Source organism: Salminus brasiliensis, chromosome 17 (assembly GCF_030463535.1).
Source record: "Salminus brasiliensis chromosome 17, fSalBra1.hap2, whole genome shotgun sequence".
Classification (NCBI taxonomy): domain Eukaryota; kingdom Metazoa; phylum Chordata; class Actinopteri; order Characiformes; family Bryconidae; genus Salminus; species Salminus brasiliensis.
The window spans coordinates 11,774,130-11,792,236 of NC_132894.1; the positions used below are offsets into that span (position 1 = coordinate 11,774,130).

The 18,107-nt window shown below is 38.7% G+C and overlaps 1 protein-coding gene across 1 annotated transcript in view; it reads left to right on the forward strand.

Moving 5' to 3' along the window:
• Positions 1–18,107, forward strand: part of apc2 (APC regulator of WNT signaling pathway 2) — a 35,328-nt gene that overhangs the window by 3,487 nt on the left and 13,734 nt on the right. Inside the window, exons 2-7 of the mRNA XM_072661023.1 lie at positions 12,639–12,797; positions 15,115–15,205; positions 15,430–15,712; positions 16,370–16,478; positions 16,814–16,927; positions 17,244–17,339. Coding sequence (XP_072517124.1) covers positions 12,654–12,797; positions 15,115–15,205; positions 15,430–15,712; positions 16,370–16,478; positions 16,814–16,927; positions 17,244–17,339 — 837 coding nt within the window. The 5' untranslated portion in view covers positions 12,639–12,653. The remainder of the gene's footprint in view (positions 1–12,638; positions 12,798–15,114; positions 15,206–15,429; positions 15,713–16,369; positions 16,479–16,813; positions 16,928–17,243; positions 17,340–18,107) is intronic.

Genomic DNA, 18,107 nt, shown 5'->3' on the forward strand with positions numbered 1-18,107 from the left:
ATTACATGTGATTAGGGAGAGCACTAATGAGTGGGTTGGGTAATTGTGTAACTCCACTAAAATTGTGGAGGAAAACTGGGAATAGAAAAAAACACAGGATTGGTCTGTTTTTTCACAAACAATTACACCCAGTAATCATCATTGCTTCCATTTTAGTTGTTCAGGGAAATAAAGGTAATACAGGGAAATGAAACCCAACCCCTACATGACTTTTAAAGTGGCTTTTAAACATGAGTCAACATCCTCATTTATCACTAGTGTGTCACAGTTATGCTTATCTTCTTTAAGTAAGGTACATTACTGGCCATTACCACAGACAGCTTTTCAAGTCTTTGTCCAGTAATGGTCAATTAATGTCAAGTTGGGACATTCACAGTAATTTTGGGATGCACAATGATATCAAAATGATATATATATATATATATATATATATATATATATATATATATATATATATATATATATATAGAAAAGTGATTCAGTGATTAAAATCAGACCAATGTTTAAATTTACCCAGTAATTTAAACTGATATTTGATTAAAATTAAGACAGAAGTAAAACATTGGGGTAATGCTGTGTATGTATTGCCACTGGCATTAAAAGATTTGTACATTGGACAAGGGATATGGGATACAAACATTGTTCCAGAATTCCTGTATCGATACATCTTTCATGTATGTCCTCAATCATGGGTAATGTCACATTGTGGTCAGGTTCAGCTGGGACCAGATACACACTTGCTGGAAGTCATCTGAGAACATATCAATGTTTTTCCTTCCTGCTTGACAAATAGCAAATCCTGATGATAATATCCTATTGATCCACACTCATTGAACTGCAAACTGACCAGCTCTCGCACCCTGTGGGACCATTGGGATAGTACCTCACCTGACCTGTGCTTTCCACATACATGTATTGGCAGCAATGAGTGTGATAAGTCCAGCCAATATTAGGGAGATGACCTTGCACATTTAAAGTGGAAAACCTCACGTCCTTCACTATTATGCACTGCAGAGATGAAATTCTGATGACTCATAGCAGTATTACACAGGCCCTCAGCCTGGTGAATAATTCACTGACCTCAGTTTGGATGAAAATGCTCTGACTGCTGGTCTCTTTATTAGCAAGTCCTTGGCACTTTGGCCATACAGGCCAATTAGCCTGTGAAGGCACTGGTCAGCAATGTTCCACACCTACTATCTGGCAGGGAAAAGCCTTTAATTAAGTGTAAACAGCCTCATTGTTTTCTTCCGAATAGTCGTTTCCCTAATTCTTTACAATTCCATTCGTTCAACCCACTATTAGACTGCTCTGGTTATTTGTGTCATTAATCCCCTCTTTTGGCACTTGCTGGAGTACTCGCAGAGTAAATCTCTGACCCCACAACAGTGTCATTATGGTTCTGTAGGAAACAAATAAAATCTCAGATTTCTAGGAATGTCCCGTTCCAATCCAGTGGATCAGGATCAGGGCCGATTAATGCTTTTCGGGTAGTGGCTATTTTAAGCTTGATCCAGTTCTAGCGTCTATGGAGCTATTTTACCATAATATCTGTAGTTCTAGTGCTCTGTCTGTGTTTGAGCCATCTGCCCATGCCACCTAAAACAATGTGGGGAAATACACTCCCATCATGTGTTTACTATTAAATTATTACTCTGTATTATCAATAGGAACACATAGATTGTTAGTGGCCGATATTCAACATTAGGGTTCCTGGGTGTGTGTCAGATTTCACACCCTACAGATTTGACCATGATTCAGTTGTTATTTTGGTTCAGTTGTAAACAAGTATTTGATCAAATTTGACTATAAAATGTACCAAGCTTTGCTTTGAGTTCTTATTTTTAACAATAGCACAAAACATACTTTGACCAACACAATTAATGCATAAATAATTGAATATTATTAGAATAAATTCTAATCTAAAATTGATGCAGTTGAATCACCAGTTTAAGGTCAATTTATCCTGACCCACAAATTCACATTAACTCCCATAAACCCCTCACTATTACACAGAAGCCAACATACTGTATTGTTACATCTATTATTTTATTTAAAAATTGCAGGTTTAATGACAAAATAGCCACACAACACTTGAATAATCTTCATGGTGTGTGCATTGTTTCTGGAATGTACAGTTTAATGTAAAAACAAACCCTCATTATTAAAGTCAAAGGGTTTTTCTGTATTTACATCATTTGCTACTGCACCAGTGCTTCACCAGTGCTGCACCAGTGCTGTACCAGTGCGTTGGTTGATTCCAGTACAGTCGCTCTTGTTGTTGGTGTAAAAGAGGGCAGCACTGTTTGGCTCAGAATCAGGATTCTCAGGCATGCCACCCTCCATCGCAGGTGCCGTTTCCATGGCAACCAGACGGTCTAGGAGTTTAATGGGTGGTGGGAGATGCAGGCGGAGTGGGAGAGAGGGAGAGAGGGAGGGGGAGTTGATGGAGGGGGATCATTCTCCGCTCCATCTTCTTTGTTCTCTCTCCTGCTGCTCGTGGCCTAGTTAAGTGGCCAGTAGCAGAAATTAGCCCCTCAACAACATTACGCCCTTCTGTTTCTATTGCACGTCTGTTTTCACAGGAGAAAATGATCATTTGTGCTCTGCACAGGCTGTCTAAAGCTATTTGTGTTTATTTGATTTCATGCATTGAATTGTCACATTTAAATGCATTATTTTCAAGTGCAAATCAGATCTTTCATTGACAATTCAGTTATTGGGCCTGTTAATGTATGTTCCTTATTTTACCACTATTCTGTTCAGGGGGAATATTTTGCAGGTTTTTTTATTTGTTATTTATTCCAGATTTGATCTTTCTTTGGCACAGTCCTGACGCATATGGTCTGCATAATAACGTAATAATGTCCCTTATGTCTTTCTGCTCAAAGGACACAAAAGGCTGAATTGTATTTTTCAGAGATGCATCGATTGTGATTAGGCTCCTTTGTTTCGCCGGGCCTCCGGAGCGGTCGCTTTATCCAGTCGATACATCCCGGACCTTTAGACTGCTATTGTGTGCGCATGACTGGAGCGCCGCTGGCAGACTTGAGTTATATCACTGTGAAGGTTGTTCTCGGTGTAGGGAAGAGTCACAGACACCACAAAACAGCGCTGTACTGTAGGTTGTTTAACCCTCTCTTTCACTCAAAGCAATGGGAAAGCTATGCTTCTTGTTTTGCACTGTGGTTAACCTTTTTAGCTGTTCCACATAAATGGCTTGATGTACTGGATGGCTGTGTAATATGAATGTAGGGGTATAGGAATTGTGGAGGAATAAGAATTGGCCTATATTCGCTCAAAGAATGCTATCACTGACCACACTAGTTTTCTATTTTGGCAGATGTATGTGTACAAAGAGCAAATTATTAATATTGTTTACTGAGCAAACAAATAATAATTGTTGTCAGTGGCTTATAACAGCAAAAACAGCAACTGACTATGAAGATGGCACAATTGTTGCACTCCATATGATATCAGTCTATTGCTATCAGTGCTATATAGGCATTTATGGCAAGTATTGAGACACCTGCTCATTTGTTGTTTCTTCTGAACTTGAAGGTATTAAAAATAGTATATCCTGCTTTTGTTAGAGGAACTGTCTCTACTGTCTAGGGAAGACTTTCTGATAGATCTTGCAGCATTGCTGTGAGGATTTGATTGCGTTCAGCGACAAAAGCATTAGTGACATCAGGATGTTGGATGGTCACCACCCCACCTCATCCCCACCTCCACCAGCTCATCCCAAAAGTATAAGAAGGAGCACCAGCCATAATTCCAGAGAACACAGTTTGTGTCTGCAAAGGTGTGTCTGCATTTGGACACATAGTTTGAGGGTGTCAGAATACTGATTAAAACCACCTGCCTAATATTGTGTTGGTCCTCTGTATGCTGCCAAAACAGCTCTTCCCAATTGATGAACATCCCACAGATGCTCAATTGGAATGAGAACGTTTTGTCATGTTCCTCAAACCATTCCTGAACAATGTGCAGTGTGGGAGGGTGCATCATGATTCTTTCATTAGGGGTGTACTTGTTCTAGGACACAAACGTGAATGTCCGAGCCAACAATGTACCATGCTGATTGATTGATTGTCCTTCCATGTGCATGCCGGAAACACTCCACAAGATCTGATGTTTTGACGATGCTCTGACCCAGTCGACTGGCTATCACAATTTGACTCTTGAGCTTGCCCATTTCGCCTACTCCCAACACATCAACTTCAAGAACTAAATGTTCACTTGCTGCCTAAAACGCTGTATGTCTGAAAGTTTGTAGACACCTGCTCCCTTTGACAGCTGTGGTAATAATAGAGAGTTTGTTTTCCATTTGCTGCAATAACATCCTATATTCTTCTGCTTAGTCCTTACACTAGCTTTTAGAACATTGTTGTGAGGATTTGATGGCTATCAGTCATGGGAGCATTAGTGAGGTCAGGTACTGATAAGGGATGATTAGTTATAGATTAAAATGCCAGAGGTATTGACTGGAGCTCCAGCCAGTCAGTTCCACTGCTGCACAGCCCAGTGCTGCAGGGCTTTGTACCCCTCTATCTACCTGATGGCATTGGACATGGTGACTTTAGACTTATGCGTAGCAGCTTTTCTATGCTGAAGAAACAGCTAAATGCTGGTGTTAGTATTTGTGGTAGATAGCTGAATGTCTGGATACTTTTGTATGTTTAGTGTATATATAAGTGTCATTGTAACCAGATTATATTCAAGACTGAGACTTTTGAGATTTGATACTTTTAAAATGAGACTTTTATTATTTTGTTGCCTACTGCTGTTTTCCTCTCTATAGCTTGACTGATTTCAAACCATAATGCTTGCCCATATACATTTGATGGAAATCCTTATGGGCATTCATGGACCATGGGGATTCATGGCCATTCTCTGTGCACATCTCTGAAGGCTCATGAAGCACAGCCTAGTGTGTAACTCACGTCAACCCACTCAGCTGGCTCTAAAGGGCAGAGGTTGTTGTGTAATCAGTGTGCATGCAGTAAAGCCAAGCAGGCTGAATAAGTCTGGGATACGTCAACATTATCTCATTTAAAAGTCTGCTGCGTTTTTTGGTCATGATGGCGTCAATTGCAGATTACGATGATTACTAATGTTAATGACAATAGCAAGCTGTAGTCCCCAGACCTGGCATAGTACATTGTTTGCTGATTGTTAATGCAGCCTTGTTCCGGCGTTGTGACCAACCTCAGCAGGTGAGGGATCTGGGAGTGTTTTGATTAATTAAAACTGATAGACCAAGTGTCACTCATTTTGCATTTGTTAAACAACCACATTGTTATTGTGGGTTCAGTCTGTAATCATGTCAGACAAGGCATATTGAAACATGTATATAATTTGTATTAATGTGTGCGCAGTATGGCATTTTGTCCATGTTGTCCTACTCCATACAGTGTTTAACACACAAGAGAAAGAGCATTGTAATACTATACTTTCATTTTAGGAAGTCCACTGAGCAGAAACAGATTGTAAGGGGTGTAAATATCTGACCTCCCAACAATTTGATTTGGTTATATCACAGGTTATGCATATCAAATATGATATACCAGGGGGAGCGTACCATTTATCCACCCAGACAGAGCACGGTCAATTGTGCTTTCTCAGACTCTGAGCGCTGATGGCAAAGCCAAAGGCTTGGGATTCAAACTTGCGACCCCCAGCCCACTCAGAGACCCGTACATGTGTCTTTGATAAAGTCTTTGCAACCCTCCACCAACCTGTCTTCTCCCTTTTAACTCATATCTCATTCCTGGCTTTACTTACTTGAGGGCTCTGGTTTCCCACCACAAAGAGAAGCCATTCTCTCCCTTCTCCTCAGTCTCCTCTCAAATCAACATATGCCAATGACGTGGTCAGAACTTTATGATTCTTTTGGTACACAAATGCAACTGGAAGGCATGCAAAAATTTGGGCACCACTGGTCAGAATTTCTGTTAACTTAAACATTAAGCAAGTACAATATGAAATAATCTTCTTCTAAATTCTAGAGAACCTCTAATATAACCCTTACCAAGACCCTAATTAGCTTGTTAGAGCTATGGCTTGTAGGAAAGACCAGGAGATGCAAATGAAACTAGGCAGCTGCCTAGCAGTTTAAAAGGTCAAATAAATGACGGCCATGTAACAGATAGGACATTTTGACCCATCAGACGCCACGTCATAGCGTCCTCAGTACCCGTCCACACTACATGGGGTTAAAGCTATATCCCCCAACAACTGATATATAGTAGAAACAGCACTATTACAATGCTGTTTTAGGAAGTGCAGTGATATACAGTAGAAAAAACAGGAACAAGCAACGGTAGAGTTATGTTATTCACAGCAGCCGTGGACGGACGAGTTTACAGAACGCCCCTCAGGGATGACACAGGAGATACAGTCGCTGACAGACAGAGAAGAGCTTCAGAATCAGAGTAATTTGTTTTGGTGTTTATGTTTCACCACAGAACTGCAGAATCAGCTTCTTATTCCCCCAAATCTGAGGAGGGATTGGGTGTTACCATGGAAACAGTGGAGAATGGCAACACCTCATTGGCAGTTGGCTAACGCTCTCTCTTGGCTCCCTCTGAATTATTTCCCTCAAGGGACCGATCTCTTGAACAGATTACCCAGCCAGCTTTGCTGCAAAATAAAGCTCAGTAAGAAGAGCAGGCGAGAAGAAAGCGAACGATACGAGAGAAATCCCTGCTTCCGTTCACGACAGCGTACCATGATTGCGACTCAGACGTAGCCTGGAGCCAATTAAGATACGTAGCCGAGGGACGCCACAGCCTGGTGCCCAACTGGTCATGAATTCAGTCTTTTAGATCAGAAAAACACAGTGGGTACAAAGGAAGAAGCAGCTGCGTTTAAATCCCTGTGGATTGCCCCATGAGCCACATCCTCATCAAATTCTCCACCGTTCAAATCACACACACACACTTTCTTCCTCTCCCTCATTTTCCTCTTTCCAATTCCGTCCAGAATAATGAATGTGCTCCAGGGCTTGCCATGATATTCCAAACGACCAGATAGGGTGTATTGACGTGCCCTTATATGCCAGGTTCTATTTTCCAGACCTATCGAGCGTGTTACGTTGCCCTCGTGGACAATATCACCCTGTGCTTGAAATAAATACATTTATGCTTCAGCATTGACTGCTTATTTCCATGTGTTAATATTGTCTGGGATTCTGCACTGGTGACCGTTCTCATTTACCCTCTGGTTGCTGGTTTTCAGCATTGATCAACATGCCTCAGTTATAATTGATTGATTGAGTCTTTACATAACCGGGCCTGTCCCTAAACGTACCTAAACAAAACAGATAGATTGCTGGTTCTGCACAGGCGATCCGTTGTGTGTGGTAGTTATGAACGGTTGGGCAGCCAGGGTTTTTTGAGAGTAGCTGATACACAAGGATGCTTCTAAGAGGCTTCATTGACTATGTGAGTACATGTGTTTACACTCTGCAGAGCTGAGCACTGTTTACAGATGTAATGGTATGACTTTTACTTGGTTTAGACTTACATTTAACTGCAGTTTATCGCTAATTTCAACACATCGTTGCTGTTGGGACAATCTTGTATTTTATCTTGTGTCTTGTTTTTTGTTTAGTTTTTTTCCAATTGTATTTTTGAGAATGTTGTGAACCCACACACACAGTGCTTTAGAGTACTTTAAGGTGAAGTATCGGCCAATACTGATCTTATCTTTGTGATTCTATAGATAATACAGCTACACAGTTTAGATAAGCTATGCTTCCAATTCACTGTACAATAAGATCACCTTTTTAGGTAGACTAATAATATCTTATTAATATCTTAATATCTTATAATACAACATAGCTGCCTCCCTGAACCGGTGATTAGAAAAAACTATACTTCATTCATCAAATTGATGTAGTTATGTGTATAGTCAAAAGCTGAAAAGCTGTCTTTTTCAAAGAAGAAGAAAAAAGACATCCCTCTGTGTCTAAGTTAAATGTGCCTTGGACTTTGCATCGGGCGGTGGCCCTTCACTGCTGAAAGAACAGTTGTCAAAAGTGATTGTTTCACACGTTTCTTTCTTTTCCAAGATACCAATATATTAAGTTTTTGAACAGCAGCGACTATGTTAAGAAAGATTAGTTGGATGGTTGTACACAACGTTTTCAGCGCTATATTAGGGCTATATGTGGTCTTGAAAAAGACGTCCACAGTGGACCATATCAGATGGACCGAACAGCACAATTTCAATTTGCATTGTGTGAAAATTGCATGATGGATAGACCAATGGTCCAGAATTACTTGGAAAAAATCTTTTTTACACTAACTTACATTTTTACATTTTTCTTCAAAGTTGCCATTTTGGAGATACATTTTTTGTTCCCACAGTGATACCATGTGCAAGTTGCTTCTAATAGCTTCTAAAGAGCAATTTCACAATATGTAAACATTTAATAAATAGCAGGACTCCCTACTGAAAATGTGGTTCTGTCTGATTGACATTTACTGATTGAATACTTAGCTAAGAGTACTTTGGTGTAATATTAATAGAAGCAGAACAAAACATTCTGATCAAAACAAGACATTATTTTAGTGTAGAGTAGCAACAAATATAATATAACATAATATAATCAAATATGTCCTTATACCACGATTTCTTAATCACAACATTTTGTAAAATGTCATGATTTTAAATATATCAATAGCCAGCACTGGTTAAAACCATTAAATGGTTCATTTTCTAAAATGCCAGTGCTTAGTCTAGACTGTGATCCCAGTTTTCTCCATTTTGTTGGCATGTTAAGTGTATAAAATATTCAAATTATATTTCTACTGCTAGTACTATTGCTTCATCTGAGGCCGGGCATTTATGTCTGTGTGAAAAGCTTTGTCTGATCTAATTTCCACTGAATCCCAGCCTGAGGCTTTTTGCCGCACTGTCATTGCCCGCATCCCGAACGAAGAGGTCCACTAAGTGACCTCTGTGAAGCTGCCTTACTGCAGACTCTCCCCCCGCCTGGTTTGTGCAAGCCTTCACAGAAATGGCTTAGATGTCTGAAGCTGAAGAGCACACCTCCCCCACAGCAGCTCTGCTGAAAGACAGCTCTACACAACAAAGCCCGCTTTACTACTGTGTACATTTCTGCATCAGAATCGAGCATGCATGCTTCTGTATAGTAGCAGTCTGAAAAAGCATCAGTGTATTGTGTGGCGATCCAGCTGCATCTCTTTTGGGACATTACAATTATTTGTAATTGATTGTAATTTCAATACAAAATAAAAGTCCTATCCATTTTTAAGAACATTGATCTAAAACAAAGCTTGACATTTATTAAGAAATGAAATTTCATGATTCATTGAATCAATTCCTAAAGAACTACAATCTAATCTAATGTAATGTAATTTAATGTTTTTTTTTACAGTAACAAATCAGCTTAAAGCATATTTCTGGGAGGGGTACACTATATAAATGAAAGAGAAATGGTAGAAGATGGACATGGAAGCCACTGCTTCCAGCAATCAGAAAAAGGAATCTGGAACAAATTGCTGGTCCTGATTTTAAACAGGACTCCAGGAATGGTGTTTTTTTCATGGATTTATTCTATGCTCTAATTATGATGGAGGTTGGATCACTGGAGGCTTTTTTCCATGAGGATTGTACTGAAGATGTGAAACTCATGCAAATTGTCCCCATTGTTAGTCTTTTTGATTTTATTCAAAACTTTACATGAATTTTGCACATGCAGTTATTGTGGTTGCACTGGTATTTTTCATGTACATACAATAACTGCTGATGCAGAGGAAATTACAGAGAAATGTAACATTCATTGATTGAGAGAATGAATAAAGTAACATGAATAAAATACAGATATATTTTCAGATATTTTGCAGTAGTCCAGTTTAAACTCAACACTCGTTTGCTTTTCTGGAGTTCAGTAAACAGTAAGCAGTGTGTTTTTTAGACCAACTATCTGCCCATTCTGTTATGATTGTGCATCACTAGAACGTTTTATATTTTAATATATCTAGAAAGCCTACAGCATGTAATTACCCACTGTAAGTGGGTTTGCAGTGGTATACCAGTTTTAGGTATACCATGGTATGAACATTGATGGTTATCATATCATGTACATTTGCTTAATATCAGTATTAGTCTTAAAATGCAACCAAATAGAAAATCCCAACAATTTTGTACTATTTTTAAAGTTTTCAAAACCAAACAAGCAATTGATTAATAGAGAAATTAATCAGCAGATTAATCCTGGAAACAAAATAGTTCATAAAAGCTCCACTTTAAATATAGCCTTAATTTTTTACTGTAGTAAATATTTTGTTCAACCTAAAAACACCCTAACCCTATTTTCTTTTAGAGTCTATGTTTAATTATATTTAAAATAATAAGAGGAATAACAACAAGAAGAGGAAGAACTATGAAAGCCTAACTGTAAGCAGTACAGCTGCTCTGGCTGCAAACAAGGATAGAGGAATCCGAGGACATCAGTGTTATTTTTGACCTTAAGTGAATCTGTTGTCATATCTGTGTTAAGTGTAATATGATGTGGATTAAAGCACCTCATGTAAGATGATCATTATGGACTGGCTGTTGTGGAGTCCGTGTTTTTGTCAGTGCTTGCTCTCTAGACCGATGGTCAAACTGAATAGCCACTCAGGATGTGTATTCAGGCTTGTCCAAGTGAAAACATGAACGAAAACAGATAAACTGAATTTGACAGATGATTAGGTCTCCTTTGTGCTTTCTGCTGCCACACTAACCAGGGGCAATATTTCAAGTGTAGAAGTCAAAACAGTCGTTCTATCCTTTATTTAGATACAGGCATGTGCACATATTTGGACACCTCTGGTGTATGGCTTATTTTGTTGCACATTTTACTTTAACATTTTGATCATTTAGTGAATTTAACAAATTGGGAAAAATTACATTTCACAAAATCATTTGCCATAAACTTTGTACATGTCAATATGATTTAGCCGATAAGCAGTTTAGATAAGATGAGCTGCTGATTAATACTTTCAGTAAAATCACTTTATTTTTAGAAGCAGTTTCTATAATTAAACATTCTGGACTTGTTGATTTAGTTTAGTAGAGACTTTTCCTTAACTGTTATAGTGTTTAATATCTAATCCAGTCTGACTCTCCTCCCTGACCAGTCAGCCCCAGCTCCTTTAAAACACTGCAGTTAAGTCACTTTCTGTGTGTGTGTAGTTCTACACAATCTGGATTAATATCAGCTGCTGTTTGTTGTCTACCAATGTGATATAGCTGTTTTATAGTGAGATGAATGTGCTATGATTTGGGTTTCTATAGCGTGTGTATTAGCATTAGCATTAACCTCCACTAGGTACTGAAATTGTGTTTCACTGTTGGTTTAAACAAAGAGCACATGTTTGTCATATATATATATATATTCTTCTCTTTAGAGCTTGTTGAATCAGGCAATGTTTCAGTTACTTTAGTTACTTATTTGCTTCATTTTCATGTTGATTAAACATGGTTGGTGTAGCGTGGAGGATAGCAACACCACCCTCCCTGTGGCAGACTAAAGTTTGATTCCTTAGGGAAGACTCCTAACACAACTTTCTGTATACAAATACTAAAAATGGTTACAGATTATGCCATTATAATTGTAAAGATGAGTCTCATCAGAGTGTGTATAATACTCCACACATATAAATGCACACATTACAAATGAAGTGATTTCTCTGTAGCATTTTAAAGGAACAGGTAGCTAAATGGTTGGGGTGCAAAGCAAACCACTATGAGATACTAATTTAAAAATTAAAAGATTGGATTGGCGGTGACTGATACAAAACATTATGGTTCTCAGATCAGAACAGATCGCATACTTATTAAAGACTAGGACCACATTGCCAAAAATGAGATAAAATCAATTTTATGCTGCATTGCTCATTAGAATGTTTTTACTTTAGTTACTTATTTGCTTCATTTTCATGTTGATTAAACATGGTTGGTGTAGCGTGGAGGATAGCAACACCACCCTCCCTGTGGCAGACTACAGTTTGATTCCTTAGGGAAGACTCCTAACACAACATTCACCTACCTGTGTAGTATGATTTAATCACTCTGGATAAAAGCCTCAGCCAAATGCTGTAATTGCTGTAAATCTCTGGGTGGGAAAGAGATGTGAAATGGCCCTTTCTCTCCGACATCACTCAGTGCACTACTAGCCAGTGTGGGAGTCTGTTAGCTTAGTTAGTGTTGTCCTCTGAGTACATTGAGCTGTTAACTGATGTCGCAGTAGTGGCAGTTCAGAAAGATATGGTTGGCTGGTCTTATGTGATGCAGTTAATTAGCCCTCACCCTACCAGCACTGGTGGCACTGTGTGATGGGAGACGTCCTAGCTAGTGGTTAAGAATTGGAAATGGCTACATTGGGGCAGGGAACTGAAAATCAGAGAAGTTATTGAGATTGAGGGTTCAGATAGATGTTTTTATTTTTATTTATTTTTTTACAGAACTGTTTAAGTATCGAGTTCTGTGATACTACAGTTGGTATCAAAATCAGGATTCTGCAATCATGACAACTGTACTTTAGATTAAGGGAAGATTGGAAAATGTTCCATGATATTTTGAATGGTGTTTTGACACATGCCGTCTTCTGTCTATTCCAGGGATCAGATCGTGTAATGATGTCGAACTCGGTGGCCTCCTATGACCAGCTGGTGCGGCAGGTGGAGGATCTCCGCAAGGAGAACTCCCACCTGCGTCGCGAGCTGGAGGACAACTCGCACCACCTGTCCAAGCTGGAGAATGAGACCTCTGACATGAAGGTTAGTTTGGGCTTCAGAAGAGGTCCACAGATATGTGGACATTTTAGCATTGTTTTTAGTTTTCAGTGTATTTAAAAAGTAAGAAAAATACCTACAGAAAAAGTTTGCTACAGTTTTCTTGTATTTTATATTTTTATAAAATGTGTGTTTTTATGTACCAAAAGTAGTCATAATTCCTTTTGCCTGAGCTTTCTGTATACAAATACTAAAAATGGTTACAGATTATGCCATTATAATTGTAAAGATGAGTCTCATCAGAGTGTGTATAATACTCCACACATAAAAATGCACACATTACAAATGAAGTGATTTCTCTGTAGCATTTTAAAGGAACAGGTAGCTAAATGGTTGGGGTGCAAAGCATTAGCACATTTACCACTATGAGATACTAATTTAAAAATTAAAAGATTGGATTGGCGGTGGTTGATACAAAACATTATGGTTCTCAGATCAGAACAGATCGCATACTTATTAAAGACTAGGACCACATTGCCAAAAATGAGATAAAATCAATTTTATGCTGCATTGCTCATTAGAATGTTTTCTGTAGACGATCTGCTCTTGCTTTCCCACTGTCTGGTAAGTAAAAAGTCACTGTTGCATGTATTCGCTTCAGCAGTGACCCACTTTCCGACAGAATGTCTGGAGACACTAATGGGCAGTGGGCAGTATTCACAGTCTGAATGATGCTTGTACACAGAGCCAGTCTTAAATCACAGCACAACTTTTATTCTGAAATGTCTCTGTAGAGACATTGCATGTCTGTGCAGAGGCTAGCAGGGAAGGATGGATTGTGTGCGGCAAGAAAGGAAACCATTAGACGAAGCAAGCTACTGAACCGCTCATTATTGATCTGGAGTTTTGAATTGCAGGAGGCTTTATGGGGCATGTGGTGCATGATTGAGTAAGCATCATTATCATAGAGCTTTACATTGAATTGCGTAGTTCTGTTGGAAGGTTACTTATCCTTATATATCATTACATAGGTTTCACTTTTTTAATATTAGAAACGTTATTGATATAGACAAAGCAGCAAAGCTGTTCTGCATTTCTTGCCTTTATCTCTCTCAATTTAGTGCAGAAATCCGCTAAAAGGTCTGCTCCGAGGCATTAATCAGGTGGATCCTGCTTATCCAAGCCAGCTCCGTCATTCAGATCCGCCCTGAGCTGTGCTGGGAGACGTAAATCCTCCGCAGTGAAGAAAACCTCTAAAGACCTCATTATGATTCTAAGCCCAGGCCTCCAGTGTCCTTAGCATTTAGCATCTCACAGTGAAGATATCACAGAGTGGCACACTGATTCCAAGGTGCAAAACAAGCCTAAGATAAAATACATGGCAGCTTTTCAAAGTGCTGATAGAAAGTACTCAAAGTCCTTGGGAGCATATCTCACTCATAAGTTAAGGTCCTCTGATTCAGGTCTTTTGGCTGTCCCCAGGCAATTCAGTGTTGCTGCCAACTCTCTATGGAACTCTTTACTTTCATCTAGTAGCCCCTGTACCTCTGCCTACCTAAAGCTCTCAGCTTTTCTCAAAATGCTTCCACTCCCACTTAACCACTACTCTTGGCTTGAGTAAATTAATTATTTATTAAATATATTATTATTATTATTATTATTATTATTACTACTAATAAATGTCATTTATTAAATAAACCTGAATACATTCAAATACATTCAGTACTAGAATGGGAGAGGAAATCGATGCAAAATAATATCACAATATTATGGATTTAAGTGCATTGCTACCAGTTTCAGTAGTGTATTAAAACCACTGATCTCGCCCCAGTGGCTCGCCCCAAACAATAGGGAATAAGAAAGTTTTCAACATAAGCCTGAAGCTGGATTAAAATACCACATACAGTTCTTGTGGAATGAACTTCATGTACTTTGTACTGTAACATCTCTCGAAAATAAAGGCACTGCAGGCCACTTTGACCTTTTGTTGACTTGAATTGTTCATTGAAACTTTAAACCATCAGCTAGTATTACACTGGGCTTATAGGTGATACTTGGCACGGGTACCCAGTCCCATGATTCCTCCCATGACACGTGCCCAGATGCGGAGTGCAGCTGGATAATCTCTACTAAGCTTTTATCATGAACGTGAGTTGATTCTGTCCTCAGACAGACTGGAACACAGTGAATATCACACACTCTGCAGGGTTACAGTGAGGATGCCATCTCATTCCCTGGAATGTTTTTAAGTATTTTCTGTGTATTCATTGGGATTGTTCTTGCCCTTTGATTTGATGGGGATTGTTTTTTATTCTTTTGATCAGTGAATGTAATGAGTGAATGTTATTTCTTGTCATTTTAGGAGGTTCTAAAGCAGTTGCAGAGCAAACTGGAGCAGGAAGCCTGCACTCTCGCCTCTTCAGGGAGAGCTGATGTCCTGGACCAGCTCAAAGGTAGCAGATACATATTGTGCAATTTTATTTTTAATCACTAGCATGTGTAACATGTGTTTTCAAGTGGTATTAAAAATCTTTATGACAGTGAGAATGTTTTTTTATATATATAATTCAATTGTGATTTAAATAAAACACAAAATGCTGCTTTGTAGCTTTCAGAAACAAAAAACAAACATGATTAAATAGTTTTTTGGGGGCTTTTTTTCTAAACCTGTTCACAGAGTTGCACATGGACTTGACCAACTATTATGAGCTGAAGTACCAGCCTCACAACCTGCGTGCATTCCCTGAAACCATGGCCAGTCAGGCAGGCGATGTGGACGACAGGACACCTGTGCCTCCAGCCAGCATCAGCAGAGCGAGGAGCCCTGTCTGCTTATCATCCCGCCAGAGCTCATCTGTGTCAGGGGAGGGCACGGCCGTACACCCTGGACACCTCCACCCGGCCATGATGGTAGAGGGCCGTGTCACTGCCCAGCATTTAGAGGAACTTTGCAAGGAGAGGTGAGATCCAGAATAATCATACCTGCATGTTAATATATGAACAGCCCAGGTTCCTTTGTACAAATGAGTGTCTGTTTAAAATCCTCTCATACTTTAGGTTAATATTTAGGTTAATATTATAAGGGTTGCATCATGTGGACAAATCATTACACTCTTAAAACAATGTGCTTTGCTTATGATACAATACATGGACAAATGTTTGTGGACACCTCTTCTGATTAATGCATTCAGCTACTTTAATCCAACATCTTGACTTTACTATCACTTTTGTTGCTAAATGCAGTCAAATCGTTACACAGCGCTTCAAAATATAGTAGAAAGCCTTCCCTGGACAGTACTTAATAATCTCGGAATAATCTCTTTTTTTAATACCTGTGATTTTGGAAGAAACAAGGAATGAGCATGTGTCCCAATACCTTTGTTCATATAGTGTAGATCACATGAATGCTTTGATTTATTTAACAGTAACATTTCAACATTTTAACATTTAACATTTTAACATTTAACAACAATTTAAGGACAATTTGTAACTGTGCTTATGAGTATACTGAAGCTTATGTTTGATGTATGGTATTGCCAAGCTAAACTATTACTATGTCAACTAACAAACAGTTTAATGCCATCTTAATTTGTATAACCTTATGGCACTTTTTGCAGGACGATGCTGCTGAGTGAAATAGAGAAAGAGGAGAGAGAGCGTCATTGGTATTATTCTCAGCTGCAGGGACTGTCACAGAGACTGGCTGAGTTGCCCCGGATTGACACAGTAAGAGAAGCCCCTGTTCTAGCCTCCAGATTCCCTCAGCATTAAGAATTTTGTGGAATACGCTGCCATGTGTAGGTGTATCTGAAAACGAGGTCACCTAGTTTCACAGCGTTTTTGACAAATGGCTTCCGCAAGTCCCAAATTTGTGTCATATCATTGAGCTGATGCCCTTGTGTAGAAATGTGCATGACATACAATTTGGGTAGAGGGTCACCAATTTGTAGAAGCATAATTTGTGGCACTTTTTGTGGAACAAAATGGCTTTTTTATGAAAACTTTGTGCAGTTGCTTGACCTAATATAATTTTATTTCTAATTTAATCTTCTGTATTTCAGTTCTCCATACAAATGGACCTTATCCGCCAGCAGCTAGAATTTGAGGCCCAGCAGCTGCGCTCGGTCATGGAGGAACGTTTTGGTACCAGTGATGAAATGGTCCAGAGAACACAGGTAAACACAAGTTTAGGGTGCACATTACTGCAAGATGGATTCATATACAATGAGGCAGCAAATTTATAATGCAGTCTCTTTTTAGTACATACAGTACTGATTATTAAGTAAGTGGGTGGTCGAATCTTAATCTTACCTGACATCTCATAACACTTTGAAACGTCAGAAAAATAACTTATAAAACACTGAATTTAACTCTTAGATTGTATCCATCAGTGGTAATACCAGAGTTTCTAAGGGTTAATACAAAGTTCTAAAAGCCTTATCCAGTTCTTCAGGTAGGTCTGTGGTAGTCACTCTGTGTGTATTCTTTCAGATTCGTGTGGCTCGTTTAGAGCAGCTAGAGAAAGAGCTGCAGGAGGCTCAGGGTTCTCGTGGTCCACAGGAGAAGAACACTCAATCGGAGAGTCAGGTAAGACCAAGAACTTTCCCATCCAGCCATGCTGTATCATGACCTAGCACCTGCATTAAAATACAACTATAAGCATACTGAATGTACAGTCACAAAAAAACTCCCATTTAAAACAGGTAAACATTTTTGCTATTAAAAAGCAATAATATATTAATATAAATTATTAATATCATTAGCATACTTCCAAAGCTCTCCTCCTGGGAGTCTAGTATTATTTACAGTAATCATCCCAACACCTGGTTTGGTAAATCAGTGCCTAATGATGTTAAATCAGGTGAACTGGTAATCGAATAGAACACATCTATGCGCTGGCTGAGGGTGTCTAGGAGATATCGAGAAGCTCACAAGAAATTTGTAATTCAAAGTGAAACATTATACTTTCTTTAAGTGGAGTTACGACATAACTAACTTTTGGCAGATAGACCACGCCCCAACTTCTCTTAAGCCCTATATAAACCATTCATTCTCACTCCATGAACAACTTTTTACCCACCACCCTGTTTTTTCTGTTTATTTGCTTCAGTTGTGATCTGATGTTTTACAAGCAACAACTCTCTTATTGCTCAGATAAATGGTTAGAAAAAATGTGCTTAGGTGACTATTATTTTCTTAATACAGTATTATTTATATATTCCATAGTATATATTAATATAATATTTACTATATATACATACAATATTATAATATTGTAAACTGATAAATGGTTATATAATTCTTATATTGTAATTACATACAAATAGTGGAATTGAATTGAAGTCCTGTAAAATA